Source organism: Melanostigma gelatinosum (genome assembly GCF_949748355.1).
Source record: "Melanostigma gelatinosum genome assembly, chromosome: 22".
Classification (NCBI taxonomy): Eukaryota; Metazoa; Chordata; class Actinopteri; order Perciformes; family Zoarcidae; genus Melanostigma; species Melanostigma gelatinosum.
In genome coordinates this window covers 3,001,455-3,028,556 of record NC_136655.1, presented here as the reverse complement: position 1 = coordinate 3,028,556, position 27,102 = coordinate 3,001,455, and the positions used below count along the sequence as shown (strand labels likewise).

Genomic DNA, 27,102 nt, shown 5'->3' with positions numbered 1-27,102 from the left:
ACAACTGGCTAATTAACCGTTAACAAAAATGGCGTCTGAGGTGAAATTAAACGGGAGCGAACTTTTGGAAGTTGATATATGCGACGCTGGCGTGTACTCCGAGGAAGAGAGCGGTATTTTTGTCAACTCTGTCGCCTCCCCCCAGGATGAGTTATCCGGCTTTCACCAGTGGACGAGCCCCGCCACCGATCACGGAGCATCGCCTGCCTCTCACTGGACCAGCACGGCCGGTGACAGTGACTCCGAGTCCCGGGGAGATGGAGTCAAATCTCTGAGGTCCTCCTCCATCGTGGACTGTCTGTTGGTGGAGCTTTATGAGACCTATAGTGGAGGCGGTCGGAGGAATCTGGACAGCTGGGACAGCTCCACCGAGGCGTCCGGATCCGATGCCTTTCTGGGCCGCAGTAACTCCGGGTCCAGCTTCCTCCAGGAGCTCCAAGAGAAGCACACCAGGAGGCATCAGGTGAACTACCTGGGCCAGAAAGGTGAGAGGTGTGGGCGGGGCAAGGTTTTTGTGTTCAGGGGCGTCGACATGTCCTGTTTGAGTCTTTTAAAATAATTCTATTCATATTAGGTTAAATCACATACAATACAATCTGTATAACATGCAAACATCTAGATCTTCAAATGAGTAAACACCCAAACTCTGTTAACTCACTGGTCAACTACATTTTTGCATGGATTATTTGTAAAGTATTACTCTTCAATTCATATGTTTACCCATCTTTTTTAGGATTGATCGGGGGTTAGCTTTACCCAAACCTATGGGTCCTTTTTCCATATTTGCAGCTGCCATATGCACTATTTCTTCAGCTTGTTGAGGTAAAAGAATGCCTACAAATCCTGTAGTTTGCATCCTGTAAAGCCCATGTCCTGTTTTATATCTAATTGTCTTCATCATTCTGAAACCATAACACATCCCCTAGTATAGTGGTACTACTGTAGGTATGTTTTGATTGTGTGTCTGAGAAGCCAAACTTCCTGGTTTCTGGACACACTGTTCACAGGTATCCTCCCAGCATGGACAGCTTCACATCCACAAACGCACTCCGACACAGAGGCCGGTGAGGTGTGTTGACAGCTTGTTTACTACTCACTCGATGTGTGCTGTACGGTGTTTCCTCGGGAGTCTTGAAAGGCATGCCGCTGTGAATGCCACGCTGCCACAGTCTTACAGTAAACACAGCCAGGGCCGTGAGCTCAGTGTTTGCCCTCCACACACACACACACGCACGCGCACACACACACACACACACACACACACACACACACACACGAGGGCTCGGTCAAGTTAAACACTGCAGAGGGCTGCCACTCAGGAAGAGGAAACAGTCTGATAAGGCCTCACAGAGCAGCTAAAACATAAGTCTAATGTGTTTAGTCAGGGATTGAATGTGGGGGCTTTGTCTGCAGTGGGATGTTGGAAGTGTTTGGTGCTTGAGGCAGACCCTGCCACCTCCTGGGCATTGTTATATGAAAAGGCAACCTCCAAGGAAGGTGGTAATGTAGACAAAAAGATCGTCATTATTGACGTAAAAATGCAACTATAGCTTTTTTCTTCGGTAATTGACCCATGCAAAGTGATTGTTTGGGCAGAGTTTTATTTATTTTTCTATATGAAGTAATAAGCACAGAGGTTATATCTAAATTAAATAATAAATGTTTTTATTTATTGAACAGTGTTTTGAAGGTTTTTATTATGTAATAATGTTGAAAAAGTAGCTGGAATATTTATTAATTTACTACGTTTTGGTCTGTTCAACGTTCATCTTCTCATTTATCTTCAAAGATGTAATGTTAAATGAAGAAAAGAAGCAAATCTTAACTTTTTGGGAAGTTTTAATGAGCAAATATTTGGTATTTTTACTTGATACTCCAGTGACCCTACTGATTAACCACAGATCTGTGTCACCTTCACCTGACAATCTGATTTTCTTACATTTAGTCTCATTAATGTGGAGGGGAGGGAGTGTGTGTTTATGTGGGGCGGTGTTCTGGTTTCTGTCATTTCATCTTTGCCTGCAGCCTGGAAAACAGACAAATTATATTATGATCTAATAGCGGAGTGCAGACATCACATGTTATTTCAAACTATATTAAGTAGCTTTATTTAGAAGACCTCTTATTTATTATTCAGTTTTAAGATTTCCAACGTGTGTCAGACACTCATTTCATCATTTATACTTATGTGTTTGTGTCTTTTCTTTTCTTAGCCCCGGAGGAGCTGCACTCGATCATCCAGGAGGTGAAATATCGAACGGGCCTTCAGTCGACCAAGCTGCTTCGCCAGCTGAGGAGACGGGACCGACTGTGCCACAAACTGCAGAAGAACTATGACATCATCACGGCCTGCCTTCAGGCTGTCTCTCAGAAACGACGTAAGAACACACTTTAGTCCTAAAAACACCGGTAGATGGTATCGCAGCACGCGTCTGTGTTGGTGAAATTGATTTTAAAAAGAGGTTTATGAACATTTAAAAGGCTTTAACTTCGAGGGTGAATGCATTTGCAAGATATTATAGATCTGCAGGTTTGTGCACGACGTAGTCCAAGCTGTCGTATCACATGTTGTATGAAAATAGTCCACACATTTACATAATAGAGTGACATACAGTCGAGTCAAAGCACGTGACTACGCAGGAATCATATGTTCATTTTCATATCTCCATCTCCCGGCCCTTCTGCTCCAAAACAGCCTGTAAAATAGTTCCAATTCACCTGTTATGTCAGAGATGAGTGATCTTTAATATTAAATATCCTGACAGTACAAGTTGGAAGTATGGGAAAATAACAATAAGGCAAAGTCTACATAATGATTGTCTTTACAGGTGCTTGTAGCGTTTAAGTTTTTGTGGTTGATTGTTATTGAGCTCTTTCCAGATACGAAGAAAAAAGAGCAACGATTCAACAAAGTTAAACACAATTAAAGGAATTTAGGTCTAATGTGTGTTTTCTTTTTCTGTTAACAAGCAGTATGACGGTTCACAACGAGGTAGAATATAAAATCACAAATGGGTTTATTGTGATGAGGCATTTATATGTGGGATCATGGCCAGGCTGTGGCAATATTTCATATATATATATATATATATATATATATATATAAATAAATAAATAAATAATCAGGCTTTAGTTCCTTGTCAGAAAGGGTTGTCTGATGGCAAAGTAAAGCGGTGAAAATATTGTAAATATAGCGTACACTGATATTGATTTGTGTGTCTAGAATAGGTTTATCTATCCACAGCAGTGCTTTGCTCCCACGCTGGTACTCATGTCTACTTCTCCAAACTGTGTACAAGTACCTCATGAAGCCCCACTTCAATACATCCTAACTAACCTTTTAATACAAAGTACTTGTTTGATTCATGTTATATGTTTATATGAAGAATATTACCTTTTAGAGCTTTAACAATTCAATGCATTATGTGCGACTGCATTATTCGGCTCTACTTATTTATGTGAGTCAGCCTTTTCCCACATAATGAATATTAAGTCCAAACACCGTTCCACCATGACTTATGATTATCTGAAGTCTGATTGAGGCGGCTACCAGCAGCGATGCAACCCTGGCTGATTCCATTCAGTGCAAGTCATCAGAGTAAGGTAATGACCAAAAATGTACAGAATTGTATTGTGCCATGAGGCTGTGCAAGGTACAACAACATATATTGTAAATATAAAGTATACTGTATGAATGTATGAATGTATGAATGTATGAATGTATGAATGTATCAATCAATCAATCAATCAATCAATCAATCAATCTCTCCTAAATCTTGGAGGGTGAGTTTAGTTTGCTGATTTGATAAAATAACTCACAAGTTCCCGTGGCCCAAGTTTCAATTTTCAGATAGCTTTTTACCCAAACAAAAGTAAAAATGTATTCAACACATGTTGATGTAGTTACATTTTTAGCTGGTCTCTTTCCTCATCCCCTCTCTCCTCCACCATTACCTCATCCCTCTCTTATCTCCTCCCCACGGGCCTCTCCATCCTTGCACCTCCTCCTGGTGACGCAAAAAACACCCGGAGCAGGATGAGGAGGTGCACATCAGCAGCACTGTATACCGAGCACAGGCTGTACAAACCGGATGTCCTCCTGCTATTTGTGGCATTTTTCTATAACTCATATTTGATGTAGATGTTTTTGAGTCGCTTGCGCGAGGCTTCCTGGACGTTTGCTGCTCCGCTGATTTCATTTAAAAAAAGAGGAAGCGCACAGACACGCGATCACCGGAAGAGATTGGAATCGGTTTCATTGAACAGCTGCGTATACCGGGGCTATGCGTATCGACAAGTGAGGCGTGAAGATGGATTATTAACGCGGGAGAAGACTATGATTGATCGGGTCGCACGGCTCGATTCCCAATGAGACAGGAGCGGCTCACCGCCGCCGGCAGGAGGCCGAGGGCGGGCGCGAAGCAGCGGCAGCAGGGCTCGGGAGGGGTCGGTAACATCATCAGCAACGTCTTGAAGAAACGGAACGGGATCTCCAGGAGCGCGCCGCGGCTGCTCTGCACCTTAGAGCCAGGTAACGCTTATAGGATGGGTCTCTGGGGGAAAGCACTGCATTGTGGGGTTTAAACAATACCTGAGAACGAAGATATCACGATGTTATATCTAAGCCGTCTGTTGAGCTCATTGATTTAAGAAATGAGCTCCAGATCATGAGAGCATGAGGTTTGGTTTCATACTTTAATGCATCACATGACCAAATTAGTGAGATATCGGGTTTCACACTTCTCTTCTTTGTGGATGAACACCAGATATGACGCCAGCAGAAACACCCAGATGTCTACATCTGCCTGAATGTGAACGCTTTCGATATGTTATTTAAATAAATATAGACTCATCAGACAGGGCTGTTTGAGTCTGGTGGCTCACCTTTTCTTGTTTTGATGCAAACTCATGCAAAGTGCCCGATAGAGCTTTTTGAGGACGTGAAAGCCATAAATAAATAAAGACAACGACTCTGGGAATGGAGGGCAAGTTGCATATTTAATGCTTTGTGATATTTAAGGTGCTTAAGACTAACCCATTTTTTATAGTTTCTAACGTTGTTTTCTCTTGTTTCTACCCAAAGACTGAAGATTAGATTAATTAATTCGACCCTTCTTTCCTTCCCTCGCATCCATTCCTTCTATCACCTCATTCTTTCTCCCCTTACTTCCTCACCTTTCCTGCATCCTCCCTTCCTACCTCCCCCATTCTCCTGGTTTAATTTCAATTAACTTCTCCTCTGGAGAGATTAAACTCTCACCTGTTATGCCGGACTGCAGCCTCTGGACCTCACTAATGTTTCTAGCCTCTGTGAGTACACGTTTTGTGTAATCTGTGACAGAGGATAGGAGGGTTTTCCGTGTTAATCCTCTCCCAAAGCTCCGCAGAATAAAGCGACGTTCGCACAGAATGGCGCAGGAAATAACGACAGAGGAGGACCGAGCAGGTTAAAAACACATGTTGTCTTCTTGTGAGGGGTTTCTATTGGAGTGGAAACGATATTGTTGGTACTTGTGGTGCGATCGGCTTCCGTTTGAGAGACGGATCGATCGTCCAGAGAGAAGAGGTGGAGGGAGAGAAATGGCCGCTGTTGGCTCAGAGCGGCAACATGTCAGGACCTTCCCCTCTTAACTTCAGATCAAAGTTTAATTTCTGTTTGCAGGGTTCATCCTGCTGTGTTAAATATCTCTCTGAAGAAGAAGTCTGTGTGTGTGTTCGTGCAAAGAGATTTGACGGAGATTGAAACGAGGATTTCAGCACCACGCGGAAATGGACAGCGACTCTCCCGTGACGCGTCTCAGAGCTCCAGAGTCCGTTCAAACGTCGAATCATTTAACACGACGGCCTTAAATCCCTCGTTTTGTCTCATAATACCGTTAAAAACAAAAGGTTGGCGGTATATTGCGGTAACACTCAGAGCTTCCACTGTTTGGACCCCTTGTTTCAGATTTAGATTTGTTGCAGATGTCAGTTTACCGACATGTTATGCACGAGTCTGCAGGATGTAATAAATGATGTTTAGCATCTTCAACAAAAGGAGGAATTCAATTTAAATTATAAAGATGAATGCTGTTGTATTTAGGTTTGAGACGGTTTAAATTAACTTTGAGTCATAGATTTCATTATTTTGTATTTTAGCTCTAAAGGATGTTTACATGCAACATATACGTAGATCATGAATAAGAAATATTTCCTATTCCGCACAGAAACTTTAGGACGTTGTCTGGTTCAATGGTAGTCACCCAGATCTGGTTCCAGACCAGTCTGACCGGGTGTCTCTTGTTTGTTTGTAGGAGTTGACACGAGGCTGAAGTTCACCATCGAACCATCGCTGGGGAAGAATGGATTCCAGCAGGTGAGAAGTAAACATGCTTTCATTTGTTTCTTTACTGCTTTTAGCTGTTGGTCTAATGTTGTGTGTGGATGAATGTGATGATGCTGACTTTTCCTCTTAAAGATAGAATATTGCAGTGCAGACGTGTGTGCAGGTTAATTTAAAATGTGACTAAAACGGTGTTTCTTCCCCACAGTGGTACGACGCCCTTAAAGCGGTGGCTAGACTCCCAACTGGGATACCGAAGGAATGGAGGAAGAGAGTATGTAACGTAAACTAAATATAAAAAATCTCTTTCTTTCTCTCTGTCTGTCTCTCTGTCTGTCTCTCTTTCTTTCTCTCTGTCGCTCTTTCTTTCCCTGTGTCTCTCTCTGTCTTCCTGATATTTGAACCATTTCTTTGGTTCAGCTGTTGATATTATTTTAGTATTAATGTGGTTCCTGCTGCATCTGTTGTCTTTGTGCAGGTTTGGCTAACGCTAGCAGACCAGTACCTCCACAGTATCTCCATCGACTGGGACAAGACGCTTCGCTTCGCCTTCAACGAGCGCAGCAACCCGGACGATGACTCCCTCGGCATCCAAATAGTCAAGGTAACCAGATGCATGATATTGAATATGTGTACAGTTTAATAACTTTCACCTGAGAAGGTACCAATGTTTTCATGAAGAATTATAGTCATGTCAGCATGAAAACAACCCTCTGGAACATTAATTAGGCCGTCAATCGGCACAGAATCTTTCTGAAGTTTAGCATTATACATCCACTATTCTTTATAGATAGGTCCACATGTAGGAATCTGTACTCTCACCCGAATCTCAGTCTTCATCTGCACATTTGACGACTGTGCGTGCGTGCGTGCGAGCGAGCACATCCTACTAATGAGAGGAAGAGTAGTGTCCGGTAGGGGATGTTTACTTCTGACTGTGAGTCAGAGAACGAGGTGACTGCATCATGGAAACACTGAAGCTCTTTTCTGTTCAGTGACTCAGAGGTTCAACAGAGTTTTCCATCAACAGGGAAAAGTCTGATTGTCTGATTATCTGCTTATCGTCACCGTCTCTCTCCTAAATGCAAGAAACGATCATTCTTTGTCCTTTAATTTATCCAGTACATGCAGAGATTTATAATACAATAATCCATACTGAACACTGATATAATTGATATTTTATTGTTCATATGTTTATTCTAGTTTTTTTGCTGTTCTTCTGTTGAATTCTGGCTCAAGAATTCCCTTCAGGATTAATAAAGTTCGTATCTTATCCTTCTGATGTCCAGGACCTGCACAGGACGGGCTGCAGTTCTTACAGTGGCCAGGAGGGGGAGCAGGACAGGGTGGTGCTGAAGAGGGTGCTGCTGGCCTACGCCCGCTGGAATAAAAGTGTGGGCTACTGCCAGGGATTCAACGTACTGGCTGCGCTCATTCTGGAAGTTACAGAGGGACATGAGAGCGATGCACTCAAGGTACAAATACACAGCAACAGTATCAGCTTACAGAAGATGAATGCAGATTTGTAGAATGTGAAGTTAAAGTTAAGCTGCATGAAAAAGACTGACCTTTTCAACAACTATTCAACTTTTTCCTTTTCTATATGCAGGTGATGATTTATCTGATTGACAAAGTGCTGCCCGAGAGTTATTTTGCCAACAACCTGCGAGCATTGTCAGGTAAACACAACAGACTAAACTAAACAAAAATGACGTAATGAAACATCCCCAGTACCTGCAGTTTTGAGCTCTGTTTAATCTCTCATCAACTTCCTGTTGAAACCTGTCTCCTTCTCTCAGTGGACATGGCGGTGTTCAGAGACCTGCTGCGTCTGAAGCTGCCCAGAGTGTGCCAGCATCTCCACCACCTTCAGAAAGCTGCCAACAGAGAGGCCGGAGGTACAAACCTGTGTTTGTGTTTACAGGAATGTTGCCTGGTTACAAATATCAGAGAGCAGAGCTGCCTGATGCTGCTTTAACTGCTAAATTATAGTGGGAAAGAAATATCATGGTCTATAAATCATTTGCACATTAATGCATGAAGGCAAACTGTGTTCAAATAACTCAACTAATACCACAAATAACAGACGTCTGTGTTCTCTCAGGCAGCTACGAGCCTCCGTTGACCAACGTGTTCACCATGCAGTGGTTCCTCACCATGTTCGCCACCTGCCTGCCGGCGCCCACCGTGCTGAAGATCTGGGACTCTGTTTTCTTCGAGGGTTCAGAGGTGCTGTTTCGGGTCGCCCTCGCCATCTGGGAGAGACTGGGAGAGTGAGTGGACCATCACACAAACTGTGATTTGACTTCTGTGGGGGATTAACTTTTGTGTATCCAAATGTGCGGTTAATCAGCTTTAAATTGTATTATTTTCATGCTCAAACATTTAGAAAATTGAACCTTCAGACACTAAAAATATCCACTCAGAACCGTTGACTCCGGAACTTATCAATGCTCTTCTCTGATTTTTGCATCTCTTCCTCCTGTCTCCATCCTCCCATCTTCTAAAACGCTGCTCGTCTTCCTCGTCTCCGTCCAGGAGGATCGAGTACTGTCACACAGCGGACGACTTCTACAGCACGATGGGTTGTCTCACTCAGGAGATGCTGGAGCACAACCTCATCGATCCTCCTGAACTCATGCAGGTACGGGATGAACTAAACCGCTCACGCCTGTTAAACCTCTGATGTTTTTAAACTTGCATCTTCACCTCACATTGCAGGAGGTTTACGCCATGGCAGTGTTTCCTTTCCCTCAACTGGCTGAGCTGAGAGAGAAGTACACCTACAACATCACTCCGTTCCCTACCTCAGACAAATCCAGTGGAAGGTTTGTACTCTTCTGATAGATCTTGATAAATAAACACAGTATATTAATGTGATTTCAGCAGCTTACTGCCGTTAAACGTACCCTGTGGAGCTTCTGACAGCTGGTGGCACTATGGGGCAATGTGTTCTTTATACATCATGAATATTTAGTAAGAGACGGTTGACATGTTGCACGTTCCTGTTAACTGTAGGAGGTAATTCAAATGTGTAGTTCATGCAGTTTACAAAACATGAGGAAAATGTTTTGAAGTTCAGAAACATTGAATGTATAGTTAGGGATAGTTTTAGTATCGTGTAGTTTTAGATCCCCTCAGTTTACATGTGTATGTGAACATGCTTTAGTGGTGATGATGTTATCTTGTTCTAGTGGCGCTCTGGGCAGCTGGGAGAGCGATGACGACGCCGACATGGACGATGAGGACTCTGTGGTGACGGCGCTCGGCTGCCTGGGTCCCCTGGGTGGCCTACTGGCCCCGGAGCTGCAGAGGTACCACAAACATCTCAAAGGTCAGTGCGACCCCACGAAGTGCTGCACAGGATTTCAATGGCAGCCAAGTGGCTCAAGACAAACCGCCCCAAATCCTCCATTTTCTGCCCTCGATTTGTTTTTCGATTTGACAAATCCCAGCTTCCTCCTCTTCCAAAGAAGGAAAAAACAGTCAAACAGCTGGAGGGATTTAGTTAAAAACATTGGTTAAGATCTGAAGCAGTACTCGTCAATCTCCAGAGAGATTTAGAAACGACTTCAGACAGAAATAAGTGTTTAATTTAACCTCATAAGTAGATCTAAGTACTGTTGTGACCTGGTTTGAAGTGGAGATATGGCTCATTCTTAAGAGCTAAGTGTAGCATTTGATTATTAACAAATCATCACCACAGTATAATTACAGTAAACAAACTAAACCAGCTGGGTTGGATTCAGTCGTTGCAACACAAAAGGAGGAAAAGCTGCCGCAAAAGGTGATGAAAGAAATAACGTCTGACCTTTTCCAGTAGAGCTAAAGAGAAAACTAACAGAAATTCAGTGAAGTAAATGTCAAACGGAGCCCAACTAACCACTATATGTGGTGCTTAGCTTTGTGTCACAGCTGATCTTGATTAAATGGGATGAAAGAGAAACTGGGGGAGCAAATAAGTAAGAAAAGGAGCTTAAAGGGAACTAAAAAGAGCATTGGATTTAGTTTGATTTGCGTCTTTTCCTTTTTGAACCAAAGCCCTCGACTCTAATCTTTGATTCTCTGAAAGCCAAAATCCCGGTCATGAAATAAATCAAGTAAAATAAGGAATGAAGAGTTTAATGTTGGGATAAAGAACATGACAGCAGTGTTTCTTCTATCTCTCTTCCTCCAGACCAGCGAGGAGAGCAGGGGAACATCGCAGAGCTGAGTCCAGGAGCGGTGGGAGCTGGAGGAGGAGGAGGAGGAGGAGGTGCCAGGGCGGAGCATCAAGCAGCAATCAACAGCATGATGATGGAGAGGATGAGCACCGACATCTACGCCCTGAAGAAGCAATATACGCGCATCAAAAGGAGGCAGCAGCAACAGGCTATGCAACTCTACATACGCACAGGTGGGAAGAAGAGTCAAAACAATCACAACTTCACTTTAACTGACGTTTCTTCTTTCTGTTTTCACATTAATATCAGTAGAGAACAGTTCTCACAGTGGGGCGGCTTATGGACGGTTTTTAATTTTACATTTTAAAGTTACTATGAGGAACTTTTACCTGGTTCTGAACCAGTCTAGTCCTGATCCGTGGACAGACCCAGATCCGGATTCTCCTGCAGCCTTGGACCTGCAGTCCGAGCTTCGGAGGGAGGAGAAGAGCTCAGCTTCCGGCAGCAGCCGCCTCTCCTCCTCCTCCTCCTCCTCCTCCTCCTCCTCCTCCTCCTCCTCCTCCCCCAGGAGCAGAGCTTTTCCTCTCTGGGAGCCAACACCACGCTGCTGGAGACCCAGGACGTATTGCTGGACCCGCTGGAGGGAAGTGAGGCATGGGAGAACCAGAACCAGGACTGAGAGGGGCAGACTGTCAGACCCTGCTGCAGTAACATGAGAGCTTTTCTAAAGAGACTCTGGTGCTCAGAAACACTACAGCTTTCGTCCACAGGGACCGCCAGAACCAACACAAAATGAAAGTTCCTCGTAGTAACTTTAACAACGTTTCACCACATATATAAATGATGCATCAATGTATTAACTACATTTCTTCTTTGCAGGTGGTAAAGTGATTTATTGCTCATTATTACACATTTCTTATTTCAGAACAAAATAAGCTTTTTACTTTAAGTCTTTGCTAAAACAAAGCAGACACCGACGAGGCTCTCTGTGTCGACGGACACGCAGCAGAAAGTTCTCTGTTTCTGACGATGATGTGTGACTCGTAGGACCTGGACCTGAAGTGGCCACTACTCCAGGGGTTCTCCAGGACCATCGCAACAAACACAGCGACGGTACCGACCAGCACACCGACGGTACTGCTGTCGGACCACAAGGGTCCTCTGAAAACTGGGTGTTCTGGGGCTGATTTGAGCGTCTTTAATGATTCATTCCTTAATTAATCAAAGTAATTGACTGGTATAAGGAGGATGGCAGCAGGTCAACTGGTGATGGTTTTGTTCTATTTGCAGCTGGTATATTCTAGATATATTTATTTGGAGACACCTGTCACTACTTTACAAAAAACAAGTCCATCAGATGCATGAATCAATTATTTTATAACTTCAATTTAAATGCCAGAAACTTACAGTTGTTCACACGTTACGGGATATTAATATGATTATATGACATAATAATGTCAACACGCTGTGTGCTTTTTAAAGCACCTATAATCCTCTAAAGCTAGTTATTGGCTTTAACAGATAATATTCCATTTAACAAAACGCTGAGGATGTCTTCATAAGTGACAGATGTCTCCAATTATGCTTGATTTTTGCAAAATTATTCATTTGTTTTCAGCTGTATGCTGCAGTTTCTGGCCGAATTTCTATCACTAACATTTAATTAACAACCTCTACTTCCTGCTATTTGTTGCTCCTCTCCTCTTGTGAACATTGTATAACAGTGTTGCGGCGAGATGTTTTTTTTCCCTTTCAGATTCAAACATCTGCACACACTCGAATATGAAATTCAGTGATCATGAAACAACTGTTTTCTGCCTGTTTTCATGTGATTCTTTTTCTGTCACCTCTCCTTTAGACAAATGTCCCGCCACTCGTGTCTTGCCCTCCCAACTCAACCCTTCAAGCTCCGTAATCAACCACCTCCTTCTGGGCCGGAGGCCACTCGCAGATCCCCGGGGCTCCAAACCCACATCCACTAGCACATCCACACTACCGGGGTCCAGACCTGCGTCCCTGTCCCAGAGTCGGGGCTCCCCGGCCAGCCAGCGCTGTGGCTCGCTGCTCTCCAACAGCACTGGATCTCCAGGGAGCTCGGGAGGAGGCGCCGGGTCGCCGTGGCGAGCTCATGTCCGGGTTCATCGAAGGAATATAGCCAGGGCCCGAGCACAGCTGGGGTTTGGAGAGTCAGAGGAAAGGGAAGGGGATGATGATGATGAGGAGGAGGAAGGAGGATTTGAGGGTGAAGAGGAGAGGGATGATGAGGAGCAGAAAGAAGGGAGTGACTCCTTGGTGTCTCTATCTCCTGTTTCCTCTGGTGACGGGTCAGTGAGTGAAGAGGCTCCACAGGTGGCAGATGAGACAACAGAAGTTGCAGAGGTGGTGGTGCAACTGCACGCTCTGGATCTAGAGGACGTGTCAAATCTAACCTCCCCTAACAACGCAAACCCAGATACACAACCGGAGTCTAAACCTGCACCCCAAGTCCCTCTCTTTCTCCCTCCTCCGCCGTCCTCAAACAGACACAAAGAGTCTGATTCCTCAGGTTCAGAAAGAAGCACTGCAACTGACAGACACTTTCCCTCCATCGCTTTACCTCCACCTCACCACTCCTTCAACTCCACTCCCTCCACCCTGAGTCCGTCCCCGTCTCCGGTCCCTACGCCGGCTTCTCTCGGCCCGTCCGGCTCGTCCTCGCCAACACCTTCCTCCACCCCGACGCCCAACTCCACATCCTGCCTCACGTCCTCCCCTTCAGCTCACGACTTCTCCTCTCTCACTCCTCACGCGTCCGCCACCTTTTACAAGACGTCCTCCCCCTCACTTTCCTCTATCGCCTCCTCGTCCAGGTCCCATTTGTCCTCCTCCCCGTCGACCCCGGCCTTGTCGTCCACCGTCTCTCCCAAACAGCCGGTCTTTTCCCCGTTCCCTAGCGTAAAGCAGCCCAGGAAATCGGCGGCAGCCAGAAATCTCGGCCTCTACGGTCCGACGTCCAGAACACCCACAGTACACTTCCCTCAGCTCAGCCGCAACCTCAACCAGAGTAGCGCAGCAGGCGCCACCGGCAGCCGGTGAAGACCTCTGCGCTCCCGAACTGAAGCTAGAAACACACAGTCGTTACGTGATATGAAGAAAATCATTCTATAACTGCACCGTGTTGCCTCCCGCGTATCAAGAAAATAACCCACGACTTATTTGAAGGAGATTGAAAGTTGTAGAAACGTAAAGTTCAGTGTGCATTGATGTTGACATGTGAAGATTGTGGTTCACTTGATGAAGGGTCCTCCTGAAAATCTCAAGCCATCACAGACTAGTTGGCTCTTAAGTGTGAAACCTCATGTTTTGTTTGTTTAAACCGCATTGTTACTGTATAGCTAAGGAACATAGGACCCTAAGCCCTTTACAGTGACCATAATGGATACATGCTAACAATAAAGATACATCAGATGTGAACCATGTTTTATAGACGTTAAGAAGTTACATTGCATTTGTGTTGGATGTCGGTGTCCCTTCAATAGTTTGAACCTTGAGAAAATCCTTCTCCCTGGACTGAACCATGAACAGGCCTGCTTCCTTCTGGACTCATTTATGTGGCAACAAGATGAAGCACCTTTTTTTTCCTTTAAGATAACACGATAGCCATCCAGTTGTTTCAATGCCAAGTATTAAGAAACAAGAGATACCTAAGAATTTCTGTAAATGAAGAATAATAAAAACTGTGTTCATCCCCAAAATCCTCCCAATCTGAAGAAGTTTGATGTCCTGACGCACTTCTTCTTTCTTTCTTCTCTGAGTAACAGCATCATGGCTAAAACATTACTTTCCATAACAAAAGTAACCAAACTCCTTATGTCTTCCAAATCGTAACACTTTATTATTATAATAATAAGATAATTCGCAAAAACATGATAAACACATCAGGTAATGTCACTTTTTCTCTTTAAAGTTATTATTTTAAGTAAAGTGTAAACCACTGCAAAACTATAATAATCATTATCGTTATTGTTTTATTCTCCATGATGTGAACTTCAGCACATCCCTGATTAATGGTTTTGCAACGAGGTATTATCTTAATAAATATGTGCTAGTTGGCAGAACACAAATCTGAACTTTGGATGAAGCCGGGTTGAAACTTCTGGTTGTTGACATATCAACACATATGTCAACAACACAGACAAATGGAGTCAAATCCGAGAGGGGATTTTGGATTTCACTCCAATAATTCACTACATTTATCTGACAGCTTTAGTTACTTTACAAATCAAGATTTTATATATTACAAACTAGTCGTTGTGTGATGAACGAGACATGAAGTGGAGAAAGAAAAGCAATGTATTTGCATAGAAATGTTTGAATTTTTGACTTCCTGGTTTCATCTTCCGTCGCGCTTACGTGCTTGTGACGTCGTCTTCAACCCGGAAGTGAGTGTGGGACGGCGAAGCGACGAGTATAAACAAACATGGCTCGTAGTTTACTCTGCAGAGCTGTCGGTGTGTTTCGGCTCAGCGGGACTTCCACGCCGCTGACCGGGACTCGTTTCTACTCCGACTGAACCGGAGCCGCTGACGGTGAGACAGCAAAGCAACGGAATAAGGTGCAGCAACGAAATGTGTCCGTGTCCTTTGGAACTGCCATACTCTGTGGTAGATGTACTAACGTTATATTTCAGGGGAGGATACAGATTTTAACAACAAAATAATGTACTTCATTGCACATGTCAAGGTGTTAAGAAAAATTTGGCATGCATTGTGGGCAAAGTTGCAAATTATTAAGCAGTTCTGCTTTATGGATTTAAAGGATTTTTGTGTTAATAAATGTGATGAACTTTAACCTTTTAGTTTGTTTCAATCAGAAACACAGCAGTCTAAAAAAACCCATATTTTATTGTACATGATTCACAAGAAGAGAACAATAAAACATCAACATAATTACATTTATTTACACGACAAAGGGCTGAAAATACTTTTTACGCTGTGGAATAGGTAACAATAGATGTAATCTGGTTTCTTTACTTGAAGAAATGAACTTAATAAAGTATTACGAGGCACAGTAAGTTCATGTTCTCTTGATAAACACCCTGATAATTACAGAGGCAAGTTCAAGGGGTTAAATACTTTAAGATGGAATTCTATTCTAATGTGTGTTCAACACATTTTATGTGAGTCCTTAAAATGGACTCACGGTGTATTGTTGATTTGCAGAAATGTTTTTGGTTTATTTAAATTTAAAATAATTGAGAGTGAGAGATCCCATCACAGTTGTGTGTGTGTGTGTGTCTGTGTGCCTTAAACCCTAATGTAGTGGTTCTCATCATGTTGACGGATACGGTTTGTGACATTCACGGTCAAAAGTCTTATTTCTTCCGGTTCCAGTGAGTGCTGGTTGTGACTTGCGTCGTTCCGTAAGGTAGTAGGTTGTCGGTCCGGCGGTCAGCGCGCTGCGACGCGAGTCATCCCCGGGTTCACGAAGGAGAAGTTACTGAACATCGTCTGGTCAACGCTGTTGATGAGCGTCCGGTCGGCACACGACAGCCGAGGCTTCTCGTTGATGAACTCTTTGTCGAAGTTGCTGCAGTCACTGGGCGACGTCTGCCAATACAAGTACAATAATGATTCAACCTGAAGTGAAATTATTTTGTGACTATGCACCATTTGAAGTTAGCTCATGAATGAGATTTTGAAGGGCTTTTATTTTGAAATGCTGCATCAGAATGTCCTGGTTTCTGTCTGAGTGACACCTTGAGGTGGTCTGCTATTAAGTCTCCTAATCTGTTATGACACACAGATGAATGTCTTTTATTTTCCTCCATGAATTGATGTAATACCATGAATTCAATTAAACATGTTCATCATCAGCCATCAAAGAATGTAGCAATACTACCAACAAGTACTTTTTACATTGATTCACCAGCCAGTTATTGTCTCTATCAATCGTTTTGGTCTGTAAAATGTCCAAAAATAGTTTCATAATAACCCATAAATCAAAGGTGATGTGTTGTTTTATCCGACCCGCTGTCCAAAACTCAGTTTATTATCGCACAAGACAAAGAGAGGCATTTGAGAAGCTGGATCAAGACACATTTCTTTTGCATTTTTGCTCCCAAAAGGACTGAAGTAATTGTTAAATGTACCTGTTAAGATGCTGAATCTACTCGTGGCTCGAAGCTGACATTGGGTTCTACTCTTTAACATCTGCAGCTAGCATAAAAAAGATCCGGCCCTCCGGTGGGTGAAAACGTGAGACCACGCTGTGCACCAGCTGTGTACAGTGTACTTACTAAAGTTGGCCTGAAGGGCGGCGCCACCTTCCGTTGTTCCAGGGCGGTCCAGTCGGTGCTGCTGAAGAAGTTGTGCTGTCGGATGTTTCCCTTCACTCCCAGTCGCTCCTCGGGCTCCCTCACAAACAACTGCAGCACAGACGCACAGCGGAGTTATTTTTATTTTAACAACATATTTAAATATTCATTGGTGTGTGTGTTTCTGTACTACATTTCCCAGAAATCAACGGTGCCCGAGTACTTTTTCTTCTTCTGCTAATGAAGTTAAAGTGTTGTGTGTTTCCTTGATGGCTTAAGTTACAGTTTGTAGTCGTAAAAAGGTTAACTTGTACTTTTGAGCTCAGTTTTTCTCTTATTTTCAGTTTATTATCAGGTTATTTTTCAGCGCACATTAGCAAACGTTGCTTGAAGTATGCCAGAGTTTGCCAAGAGGCTATGTCACATTTTATTTTCTACTTTCTGCTTCTAGAGATGAATTAGTTTGGTTCCCTCGATGCCACTGAGCGTCTCACCTTAATCAGAATGTCCTTGGCGTCTTTGGTGAGCCAGCGGGGATACGCGGGGTTGTCCGTCCGTATGGACTGGAACAGCTGCTCTTCGTCGCTGCCGTGGAACGGAGACTGACCGATCAGCATCTCGTACAGCAGCACCCCGAACGACCACCAGTCCACCGAGCTGTTGTACTTCTGCCCCAGCAGGATCTGATGCAGTTAAAACATACCGTCAAACATCGAGTGTCTGTCGTGTAAAGGGGACGGAGATCAAGCTTTTTAATGGAAATGGTATTTATGGTGCTGGTGCTGTTGAAAAAGTCCAGACTGAAACAGAATATTTCATGAGATAAAAAAACATGTTGTGAATTTGTTTGAATAAATGTGACTTTTGAACAACGCTCTGGAGTTATTGGAAACGTTTGGATCACATGAGTATATTTCCGTGATGCCTCTAAAGCTGATAACTGAAAGATGAATCTCTATTCGTGGATGAATATAAAGGTGTGTGTGTGTGTGTGTGTTGTCACCTCGGGAGCGATGTAGTCGGGCGTCCCACAGAAGGTGGAGGTCCGTGACTCCTCCTGCATGTTCTCCTTACACATGCCGAAGTCTGCTATCTTTATGTGACCCTCGGAGTCCAGCAGCACGTTGTCCAGCTTCAGATCCCTACAGAGGAACACGAGGAGGTCAGCAGGAGCGGCTCTCCGTCTGGCCTGTCTCTTTGCTTTTGTTTAGTTTCTGGCTGACACTGAGACTCTACCTGTAAATGATTCCTTTAGAGTGCAGGAACTGGAGCCCACAGATGATTTCAGCTGCATAGAAGCTGCAGAAAGAAACAACAAACATACACTTCTGTAAACAAATGTTTCAGATGGTTACGGTAACGGCAACTCTAGTTATTTTAACCCCAACGATGATCTTTTCCTCAACAAAAAGTGACCTTCGGACACTGCAGAAACATATTCAACACGTTAACTATGTCACGGGATACATACGTGGTTCTGTGCACGTCAAACTTGTGGCAGTACTGGATGTGGAACATGAGATCGCCTCCATTCAGGTACTCCATCACGAAGAACAGGTTCTCCTGCACACAAAGCAGAGGGGTCAGGGCCTGCTGAGGAGGTCCTGGTCCACAGAGCGTCCGTGGTTCTCACCTTGGTCTGGAAGGTGCAGTGAAGGTGCGTGAGGAAAGGGTTCTCCCAGGCCAACGAGAGGACCCTCCTCTCCACCATGGTGCACTCCACGTCGTCGTCCATCAGCACCACGTCCTTCTTCAGAGCCTTCACCGCGTAAAACTGCCCGCTCTTCTTCAGCTCGGCCAAAAACACCTGGAAACACGGCAAGAACATGTGAAATGTTGCTGCGGCTCGACAGTTGCCACCCACTTCTCGTGACGCATGACGATTTGCCACAACTGACATCAAAGCAACAAGCAACTTGTGGTTTTCTGTGGAAACTGGCGTCAGAAAGAAGTGTTGACTGCACGAGTCATAATGTGCTGCGTGAAAGCTTCATGACGAACGAATGGAACAAGTCTCGACCTCAATATGCTGTCTATGAAAACGTGACATAGCTGTAAGAACTCCCATAAAGAATGGTGAAATGATCTTTCATTTTCTCTGCTTTTTTGTGCTTTTCTTCCTCAGCTCTTCTCCTGTACCTTGCCGAAGCTGCCCTTCCCGAGCAGCTTGTGCAGGACGAAGTCATCGACGGTGAACTTGGGATGGTGATCCTTCTTGGGAACGGCGTACAGAGGCTCCTCGACCGTCAGCGCCTCGGGGATCGACCCGTCAGCCGGCCCGTCCCATGAAACGCCCTGCGGCTCTGCAGGTAAACAAATTAATATAAATACAGAAACAAACTCTCAAGAAGTGACGACAGAGAGTTCAGCGTGTGTGTACCTTTGTTTGCAGGTGTTGCTGTTGCAGCCGCGACTGACCCGGACGGCGCTCGGACCACTCCCTGCTGGCCGACGCCTACTGGACCTTCTCGACCGATGATCTCAGTGTCCGTGTCTCTGGTGCTTCTGGCCTGAAGGCAAAAAGGTAGGACTGAAGTTTATCTCGTTAACCGTTCAAAAGCCGAAATTTCGGTGCAAAAAGCAATATTAAATATCAAAGAACAGAGGATTTATTTGTCCGACCTGCTGTTTGCTCTCGATGATGGCCAGAGCTTCAGCCATCAGCTTCTGGTTGACCCCGCAGAGGTTGGCTACTTTCTTCTGGCATTTGTGATGGACGTTCATGCTGCATTCTGCACAGGAAACTCAGCGTTATCGTTCCGGCGGACATGTCAGCGATTGTACCGCCACATGTTCTCATGCGTGCGCTGCTTTTAACAGCGGACGTTGAGATGCGTTTGACAGTTTTGACAGATTCTTTCTCGTGTTGCATTTTCTCTAACGATAGAAGCTGTCGTGTTCCGGACACATTGTAGAGACCTGTGAGGCAAATTTGTGATTTGGTGTAATATGAGTAGATCACCGGCACATTTACGGTTTGCCTTACAACTGTGACATACTGTACGTGTAATTAATATTAGTATATCTAGTGTCATCAGTTAACACAACGCACTAGGTGTGTACGAGGCGTCGGGCCAATCCTCACAGAACCACTTTCTCAACACAAGATGCATGAAAACCACATCAATCATAAAACTCCCGCCTCTCACCCTCACATTTGAGCCCCTGCTTGGCGAGCCCCCACAGCAGAGTCCCGCAGTGTTCACAGAACGTGGGACTTTTGTAGTTGTGGACCTTAAACCTGTGGGGCATGTCGATCTTGAAGCGCTCCTTGTGGATCTACAGCACAAACATCACATCAGACAGATTCATCTCGGACACAGACGAAGCCAAAAGCAGCAGCAGAAACACTTCCTGTATCCAAACAGTGGGTGGCAGGTTTGTCCTTTTCTATTCTGCGTACTACGGACATGAGGCTTTGTATTCTCTGTTGGTTTCATGCACGTGAACTCAGCCGGCACGATGTGGCCGACGAGGAAGTGAGAAGATGAAAGCAGCAAACGAGACGAGACAAGAAGTCTGGTGCCGCGATCCCTTACTACCTGATTAGTAAGCGTTTATAACCACGAGTTTACAAACCTCGTACACATCCAACAGCAATGACGCATCAGGGCATTTCTGTGGAACACCCCGTGTCTGTGAGGAACTCACCATTGTTTCTTTGCTGTTGATGGCTGAACCCGTGCACTTAGCGATGACTTTGTCGATGCATTTTTTGTGAATCGCTGCGTTGCACTCTAGAAGACACAAAGGTGACCGAGTCAGACACGAGGAGGCAGACGGGTACAGAAGACATCAGTCAGTGGAAACACAACGTCGCACTCACCTCTGCACTGGTAGCCCTGCTTGTTCAGACCCCTGTGGTGAATAGAAACAGGTTAAAATTACTAATGTGAGGATGCAGAAAAGGACCGTTTGTGTCGTTGATGTCTGAGTTCGCTGCGCACCAGACGAACTCTTTGCAGACGGAGCAGAAGGTCGGTTGAGGGAAGAACGTGGCGCTGAACTCGTGGCATTTGACAACGTGGACTTTGGCCTGTTTGATGGCACCTCGCCGCTGATGGAGGGCGAACAGACCCTCCCTCTCTGGTTCGGACTCTTGGTCTCCTTCGCTCTGACCCGCAGCGTCTGAAACACATCGTGCAGCTTTTAGTTAGAGAAGAAAAGACGAGCTCAGCGACAAAGACGTTTCACACCTTGGTTTCGATTCCTACGTCAGAGTTTCACTTTGTCTAAACCACCTCTCAAGTATGAGTCAGTCTTCTCTGGTGAAGCCACGTTTGTGATCTTATTTTTGCAGTTTAACATAAAAGAACTTGCCTTGTGTCATGTGACATGACATGAAGCGGAGATGAAATGAGAAATGTCTTTTCAACCCTTTTAGATTGTCCTACTGTGCACATAATAGTTCTATGTTTTACTTTGTTTATCTTTGTGTAGATTTGTTGTCCTACGCGTCCAATAAAGCTGATTCTCATAATTATTGATTTAATTTTTCCCAGATTCTGTCATTTATTATTTATTAATTAATATTATTATATTATTATTATTTTATATGAAAGACTTCAACATTACTGGGTTGATTGATCCCAGAAATAGAAAGTAAAAAAGCTTAATATCTATTTAGAAAGGCGTCTGCCGGCTGCTGAATCATAACGCAGTGGGTGAATATTTGGCTGCCCACATGAACATACAATATCCGATGTATTATGTGTTCTGTACAGATTGAATGCCGCAGTGTGCCGGCCGCTGTGCCACCTGTTGTTCTGAGCAACGATTTCCTATTTACTGGCTCTATAAATAGAAACGTGAGACAGCTTCCTCCTTTTAGTTTGGAGTGACTTCTTAGGCCTTGGTATGGTGTTAATGTCAGGAAAGGGATCTCACACACACACACACACACACACACACACACACACGAGGACCCGCAGAGACTCCACGTTCTTGTTTATAGTTTGAGAAAATATAATTAGTCTGAGGGGATTAAAGCTCATTTAAACACACGAGAGTTTTGAAGGACTATACAGACAATATCAAAGGCCTTTGTGCTGCAGTGTGTCGTAGTTATCACCGTCTGATTCATGATGTCGACTTTTGATACAAGTCCGCCATTGGCCGCGTATCTCGCGTTCCTACATCTTTAGCTTAGCGCCGCCCAAGAAGGTTGTGATTGGTTTAAAGAAATACAAACGAGCGTCTTTTCCTCTACAGCAGACTTTCTGTTGAGATGTGTACGGCTGTGCAAGACTGCAGTTGTTCTCAGTGATGGCAAAGGGCAGCAGCTGGAGGTATGAAGCTTTGAAGCACTCACCACTTTTCTCCAGATAGTATTTGGCCTCCATCAGCAGGCGTCCCTGTGGCTTCAGCTCCAGCTGACATGAAGAGAAACAGAAACACAAGCAGCACTTTAGGACCCGAAACTCAACCTCTGTAGGGGGTCTGGGGGCCCTGCACCTCCAAATTTGGGGCATTGTTTTCCTTATTAGATGGTGCACGATAGAGAGATGACAAGAAATGAGGGTCGAGACTGAGACTGGAGGGAACAATGGTCGAATGGTGAGTCTTAAGCCCTGAGGACAACGTTTCTTTACTATTTTAAAGGAATATTTCACCCCAAAACAACCATTTGTATCTCAATTACCGTGTTGAATATGAGCTAAACTAGATCAAAACATCCGTTTACAAATGCTCACACACTTCGTGCAGTGTCATCCAAGAAATACGTTAAAAGCATACGTGTTGAAGGTCTGATAATTACTCTTATGACGTTTGTTTTTGGTCCGTCAGCACCAACACCAACACAAGCGTCCCGCTGCACTCACCCAGATCTCCAGCTTTCCGTTCTCCTTCTTGCATCGCGTTGCCAGCGAGTCCAGAGCCACCGTGGACTCTGACTTCAGCTCGGCCGTCCGGTCCTTCACCATCACGTGCATGATGCGCCCGCGGTGCACGTGGGCATCGAACGTGGTGTTCCACGGCGGGTACATGGTGGGCTTCTTCTGCTTGTGCACTTGGCCCGTTTCTGGGGAAAAAACAACAAAAAGCAAATAAAAGAAAATACTATTTTTAACATACCGTATGTCTATAAAAATGAGGAAGGAAGTTGATGAAATCTTCTTCATGGAAAAACTGACACAATTGTACAATTGCATGTACAAAATGTGTACATGCACTGCAAATAGTCCCCAACACATGCACTTTTTACTTCACTTTAAGTAGCGTCTTCCAGTCTGGGGAAAAGCGTATAGTGAGTCACAGTCCAGAGCTGTCATTTACAGCTGAAATCTATTTCATTAAAATGTGTTTTTCTTATGTTGAAGATGTGATAACTTCACAGTCGTTCACAGGAGTTCCAGCTCAGGTGTTCCAACACAGCACAGCTGGAGCTCCTCCTGATCCGCTGAATCCGCACTAAACTCAAAATCGACAGAAAGTCTCCTGGCAGCGTTTGCAGCTCGAGCAGCTTGACTCAGCGTGCAGGTTTGCCTCATTACAATCTAAATGTGGAAGTTTACTAAGAATGGCCCACTGTTTGACTCCGGCAGCAAGCTGTCCAACGAGTTTTTCCATTACCACGGAGGAGGGGGGGGGGGGGGGGGGGGGATTTCATGTTCGGCAAACAAAAGAAGGAAATATCAGTTACTCACGTAACTACAGACAAACGGCACATTTTTTGTTTCATTCAGATACGTTCACTCAAAACGTCTCGGCACGTTTTTCTTACTGTCATCAAACCAAAAGAGACCAACAATGAATGTATCCAGGAACAAGTGTTCTTCTTCCTCTGTGCCATGCATTACAAACACATTAATGAGCCTCTCTGCTCACTCCAGCACCAAATGTGGATTAATCCGCCGCTGAAACTAGTCCCCAGTAAATGCACTATTTCCTTCTGTTTGAGTAACGTTTGATAAAAACTACAGTGACGAAGCTTTTTTAGGAAATCTAACCCTTTTATTAAAATCAAACTTTATATTTGTGAGCCATTTTTAAATGGTGTACGTCTTCGGTACGAACCAATAGTCAGAAAGTATTGAGAGACAGACTGACACATGATTGGTTTTCTGTCTTTTTATGGGACTTTGTTGACAAATAGAAACATATGAAATATTGCCAGCAATATTCTTCAAGGAAAGAGTTTGTGAACAAGCTTGTGGAAATATAAGAGCAGCTACAGAGGGATGCATTTGCATGAAAAGGCATCCCTTAATTAAGGAGCAGGGTGGTTTCAATCAGGACTGTTCCGGTGTTCCGTACTGGGAAGTTGATTTGTGTCAAACTAAATGATCTGCTTATTTACAAACGTCTCCTTCCTGATGTAAGTCGATGGGGAGGAGGCATCAATCCAATCCGTAATTCCACCGTTTGGCCGACATGTGAAATGTGTTTGAACAAATAGTAAAAAAATATGAATCAAGTCATATTCTGATACATTATTATAGGTTGAGCTACCCAGCAGGCCATGAAGTAATCCCCAGCAGTTATATTTCATATAGCTGAATCTGAAATGGGCCATTCTGCTTAATACATACTTTTACTTTCTGTACTTTAAAGGCAGGATTCGAAGGATTTTCCTCAAAAGCAATGTACAGAAATAATAATCAGTATAATCATCACGTATGAGTCATAAGGCTGCGTCACCCTCCTATAGAATCGTAGGGCACCGATTGTACGCATGCTTCCAAGAAGAAGCTACAAAAATGGCGGCCACAGCTCCGTTAAAAACACAAATAAAGTGAAACCAATGAAGCTCATTTCATGTGATGTACGGTTATGGGAAAGTCGAGTGTTGTTTGTAATTTTCCAGGTAAATATTGCTCATGTTCAGAAATAGATACCGTGGCAGTTTCAATGTAAACACATGAGCTGCGTTACTGTGAGTAGTGTCATCTCCTGTAAGTCTCCAGTGTTTCCAAGCATGAAAAACAGGTGAAAAGTGAAATGAAACTACGAGACGTTGTCGTCAGTGCAGTGTAAGAATGAAGTGCACGGGGCCTCTCTCTGCAGGACCATCGTGTGGTTTCACAGAGGAAAAGACGCATCAGAGCCCTCCTCTTTCCTCTCACTCGCTCTGCTTTTAGCGCCACGCTGCTGCACTCATATTCACCGGCGGGTAAAGATAGCCAGACGCAGAACAAAGACATCGGCTCGGAGTCTGTGGTCACGCTGGGAAGTTTCCCAAAGTTGTGAATCAACAGTAGCAATGAAGATCTTACAAAATGAAGGATAATGTTGAGTTCTTAAACAGGTCCGACTACAGGGAGCCTGCCATCCTAAACCTCAGATCTTTATACCGATAAATGCACTTTCCAGCTACAGGTACTAAAACTGTGTGACGGGCAGTATATTAAAGTCAAAATAGCTGATTCTAAAATGAAAGATGCTACTTCTACATTTCTATGTTTATTCCAAGCAGCCACCGTTGTTGCTCTGCTGCACATGTAATGCATGGTTTTGCTGTGTGGCAGAGGAATTAGTATATTTCTGAGAAAGAGCCGGTGAACACATGGCGCTCACGGGGACGAACGTTGAAGCTTCCATGAGCCGGATGGAATTAATGTTGTGTTGTCAATCTTTGAAAGGCATGCATGGAATATGTGTACATGTCGGTTCTAAAATCATACACGTTAACCGAATGTGTTGGTTTGTCAGGATGAAGAAGTTAGGGTTGCAGCCAAAGAGCATTTTTCTTTGCCAGTGATTTTCCTCAGTTTTATTATTTTGTTCATACTGCACAACTGCACAACTAAGGACGTTTTATCGACTTTTGTCGTTTCCATTCAGCTTCTCCAATGCGACACTTTAAAATGTGTGAATGGAAACGAGCCCATGGACTCCACTGGAACCGACTTCTGTGTGTTCGTCACCAGACACCAACGTGTCGTGAATCTAACGGCATTTTAAGTCGACTCCGATGCGTAGCCGCTTGTTTTTTGGCGCACAGCTTGACGACGGTGTTTAGTCCCGCCCCTGACGTTGATTGGCAAATTCTTAAACCCCGGCACGCTCAGTCGGTCGCTTGCCTTTGTGAAGCCTTCGTGACGGATTTAAAAACTCTAGACAGCTACAGTGCTGCTGTGTTGATCATTCTACTATGAATCAGCTATCAGCACATTAGAATCAAACAACGCTGATTAGACCACGACTGATTATCAATGAAAGGTCAACGCATGCTGAGATATTGGTCTGACTGGTGGCATCATTTATCCTTTAAGGCAGTTGTCAAGCAGAAACCGCTGAATGTTCTTCGGTTCCAGCTTCTCGAATGAAGACATTTGAAGATGTTATCTTGGAAACTACGGATATTTGTCCCGTTTGCATCACGTAAATATTGTAAACATTATATTAATTAACACAAATGAACCCGAGCAGCCACCAACCTGTGTCGATGGCCTCCTTCATGTAGACGGCACAGTACGGGTTCAGCACCTCTTCGAGGTAGGCCAGACCGGGATCCATCTCAAACTTGGAGAACCCGATCCGCAGGAAAGGAGACATGGCTGCAGGTTTTCAAATACCCACAAAAAACCCCTCCAGGAAAGACGGCGTCTTCTCAAGTGAGGAGAGTTCTCAGATTCGGTGTCGCCCACCGTTCCTCCACTTCAGCACACGCCGACTGACAGAAGAGTCTGGTGGGGAGGAGGAGGAGGAGGAGGAGGAGGAGGAGGAGGAGGAGGAGGGTTTGCTGTTTCACGGCCTCGACGATTTAAACAACCTGTGAGAGGAAGAGACAAAGAGAGAGCGAGATGTTTCATCACCCGTGACACCGTAACCACAAGCTCTGAGCGAGTTTCCCCTCAAAAACTGAGTCCGCTCAGCGATCTGAACTAAATCAGCAACCGAACGTCTCCCCACACGGAGACAAGTCTCGTCCACAGTGTTTGAGGAGCCTTGTTTCAAACCCCCCCCCCCCCCCCGCCCCCCATACCTTCAGGACTTGTAAACAGCAGCTGTCACACGTGGTGGCAGAAACCTTTTCGAGCACCTTTATGAAAATAAAAAGATAATCTCTAATAAATACAATCTCTTTGTGAGATCAGCCGCCAATATAACTACAGCAACCGCTCGCGTTGCCTCTCCTGCACCAGCTTTGATGGCAAAGTCTTCCACTTGGTGACGGTCGATGTGATATTTGAGGCCGGTCGGAGAGCTGTGTGTGTGTGTGTGTGTGTGTGTGTGTGTGTGTGTGTGTGTGTGTGTGTGTGTGTGTGTGTGTGTGTGTGTGTGTGTGTGTGTGTGTGTGTGTGTGTGTGTGTGTGTGTGTGTGTGTGTGTGTGTGTGTGTGTGTGTGTGTGTGTGTGTGTGTGTGTGTGTGGTGGAGA

General features: G+C 44.5%; 2 protein-coding genes across 3 annotated transcripts; one reads left to right on the top strand and one right to left on the bottom strand.

Annotated features, from left to right (window-relative positions):
- Positions 1–28: 28 nt before the first annotated feature.
- On the top strand, positions 29–14,219 carry tbc1d30 (TBC1 domain family, member 30; the record flags this gene model as incomplete). The annotated part of the gene is made up of 15 exons (XM_079294351.1): positions 29–485; positions 2,214–2,378; positions 6,294–6,355; positions 6,531–6,596; positions 6,801–6,926; positions 7,612–7,797; positions 7,932–8,001; positions 8,122–8,220; positions 8,427–8,595; positions 8,861–8,966; positions 9,044–9,150; positions 9,517–9,656; positions 10,500–10,718; positions 11,533–11,619; positions 12,344–14,219. 15 exons carry the CDS (start codon positions 29–31, stop codon positions 13,558–13,560), a joined length of 3,276 nt encoding a protein of 1,091 aa, XP_079150477.1. The 3' UTR covers positions 13,561–14,219.
- A 1,128-nt stretch (positions 14,220–15,347) lies between these two features.
- prkcq (protein kinase C, theta) lies at positions 15,348–26,869 on the bottom strand. 2 transcript variants are annotated; one of them, XM_079294174.1, is made up of 18 exons: positions 26,709–26,869; positions 26,161–26,495; positions 22,603–22,802; positions 22,092–22,152; positions 20,728–20,908; positions 20,607–20,638; positions 20,432–20,517; positions 19,930–20,059; positions 19,403–19,512; positions 19,161–19,290; positions 18,920–19,083; positions 18,414–18,587; positions 18,252–18,343; positions 18,017–18,079; positions 17,784–17,922; positions 17,275–17,463; positions 16,763–16,891; positions 15,348–16,073 (listed from the first exon to the last, which is right to left on the bottom strand). In XM_079294174.1, the coding sequence occupies exons 2-18, from the start codon at positions 26,276–26,278 to the stop codon at positions 15,915–15,917; spliced, it is 2,157 nt and encodes a 718-aa protein (XP_079150300.1). In that variant the 5' UTR covers positions 26,279–26,495; positions 26,709–26,869; the 3' UTR covers positions 15,348–15,914. The 2 variants fall into 2 exon arrangements, with proteins under 2 accessions (XP_079150300.1, XP_079150301.1); XM_079294175.1 differs by lacking the exon at positions 26,709–26,869 and having other exon boundaries at positions 26,161–26,635.
- Between the last annotated feature and the right edge of the window lie 233 nt (positions 26,870–27,102).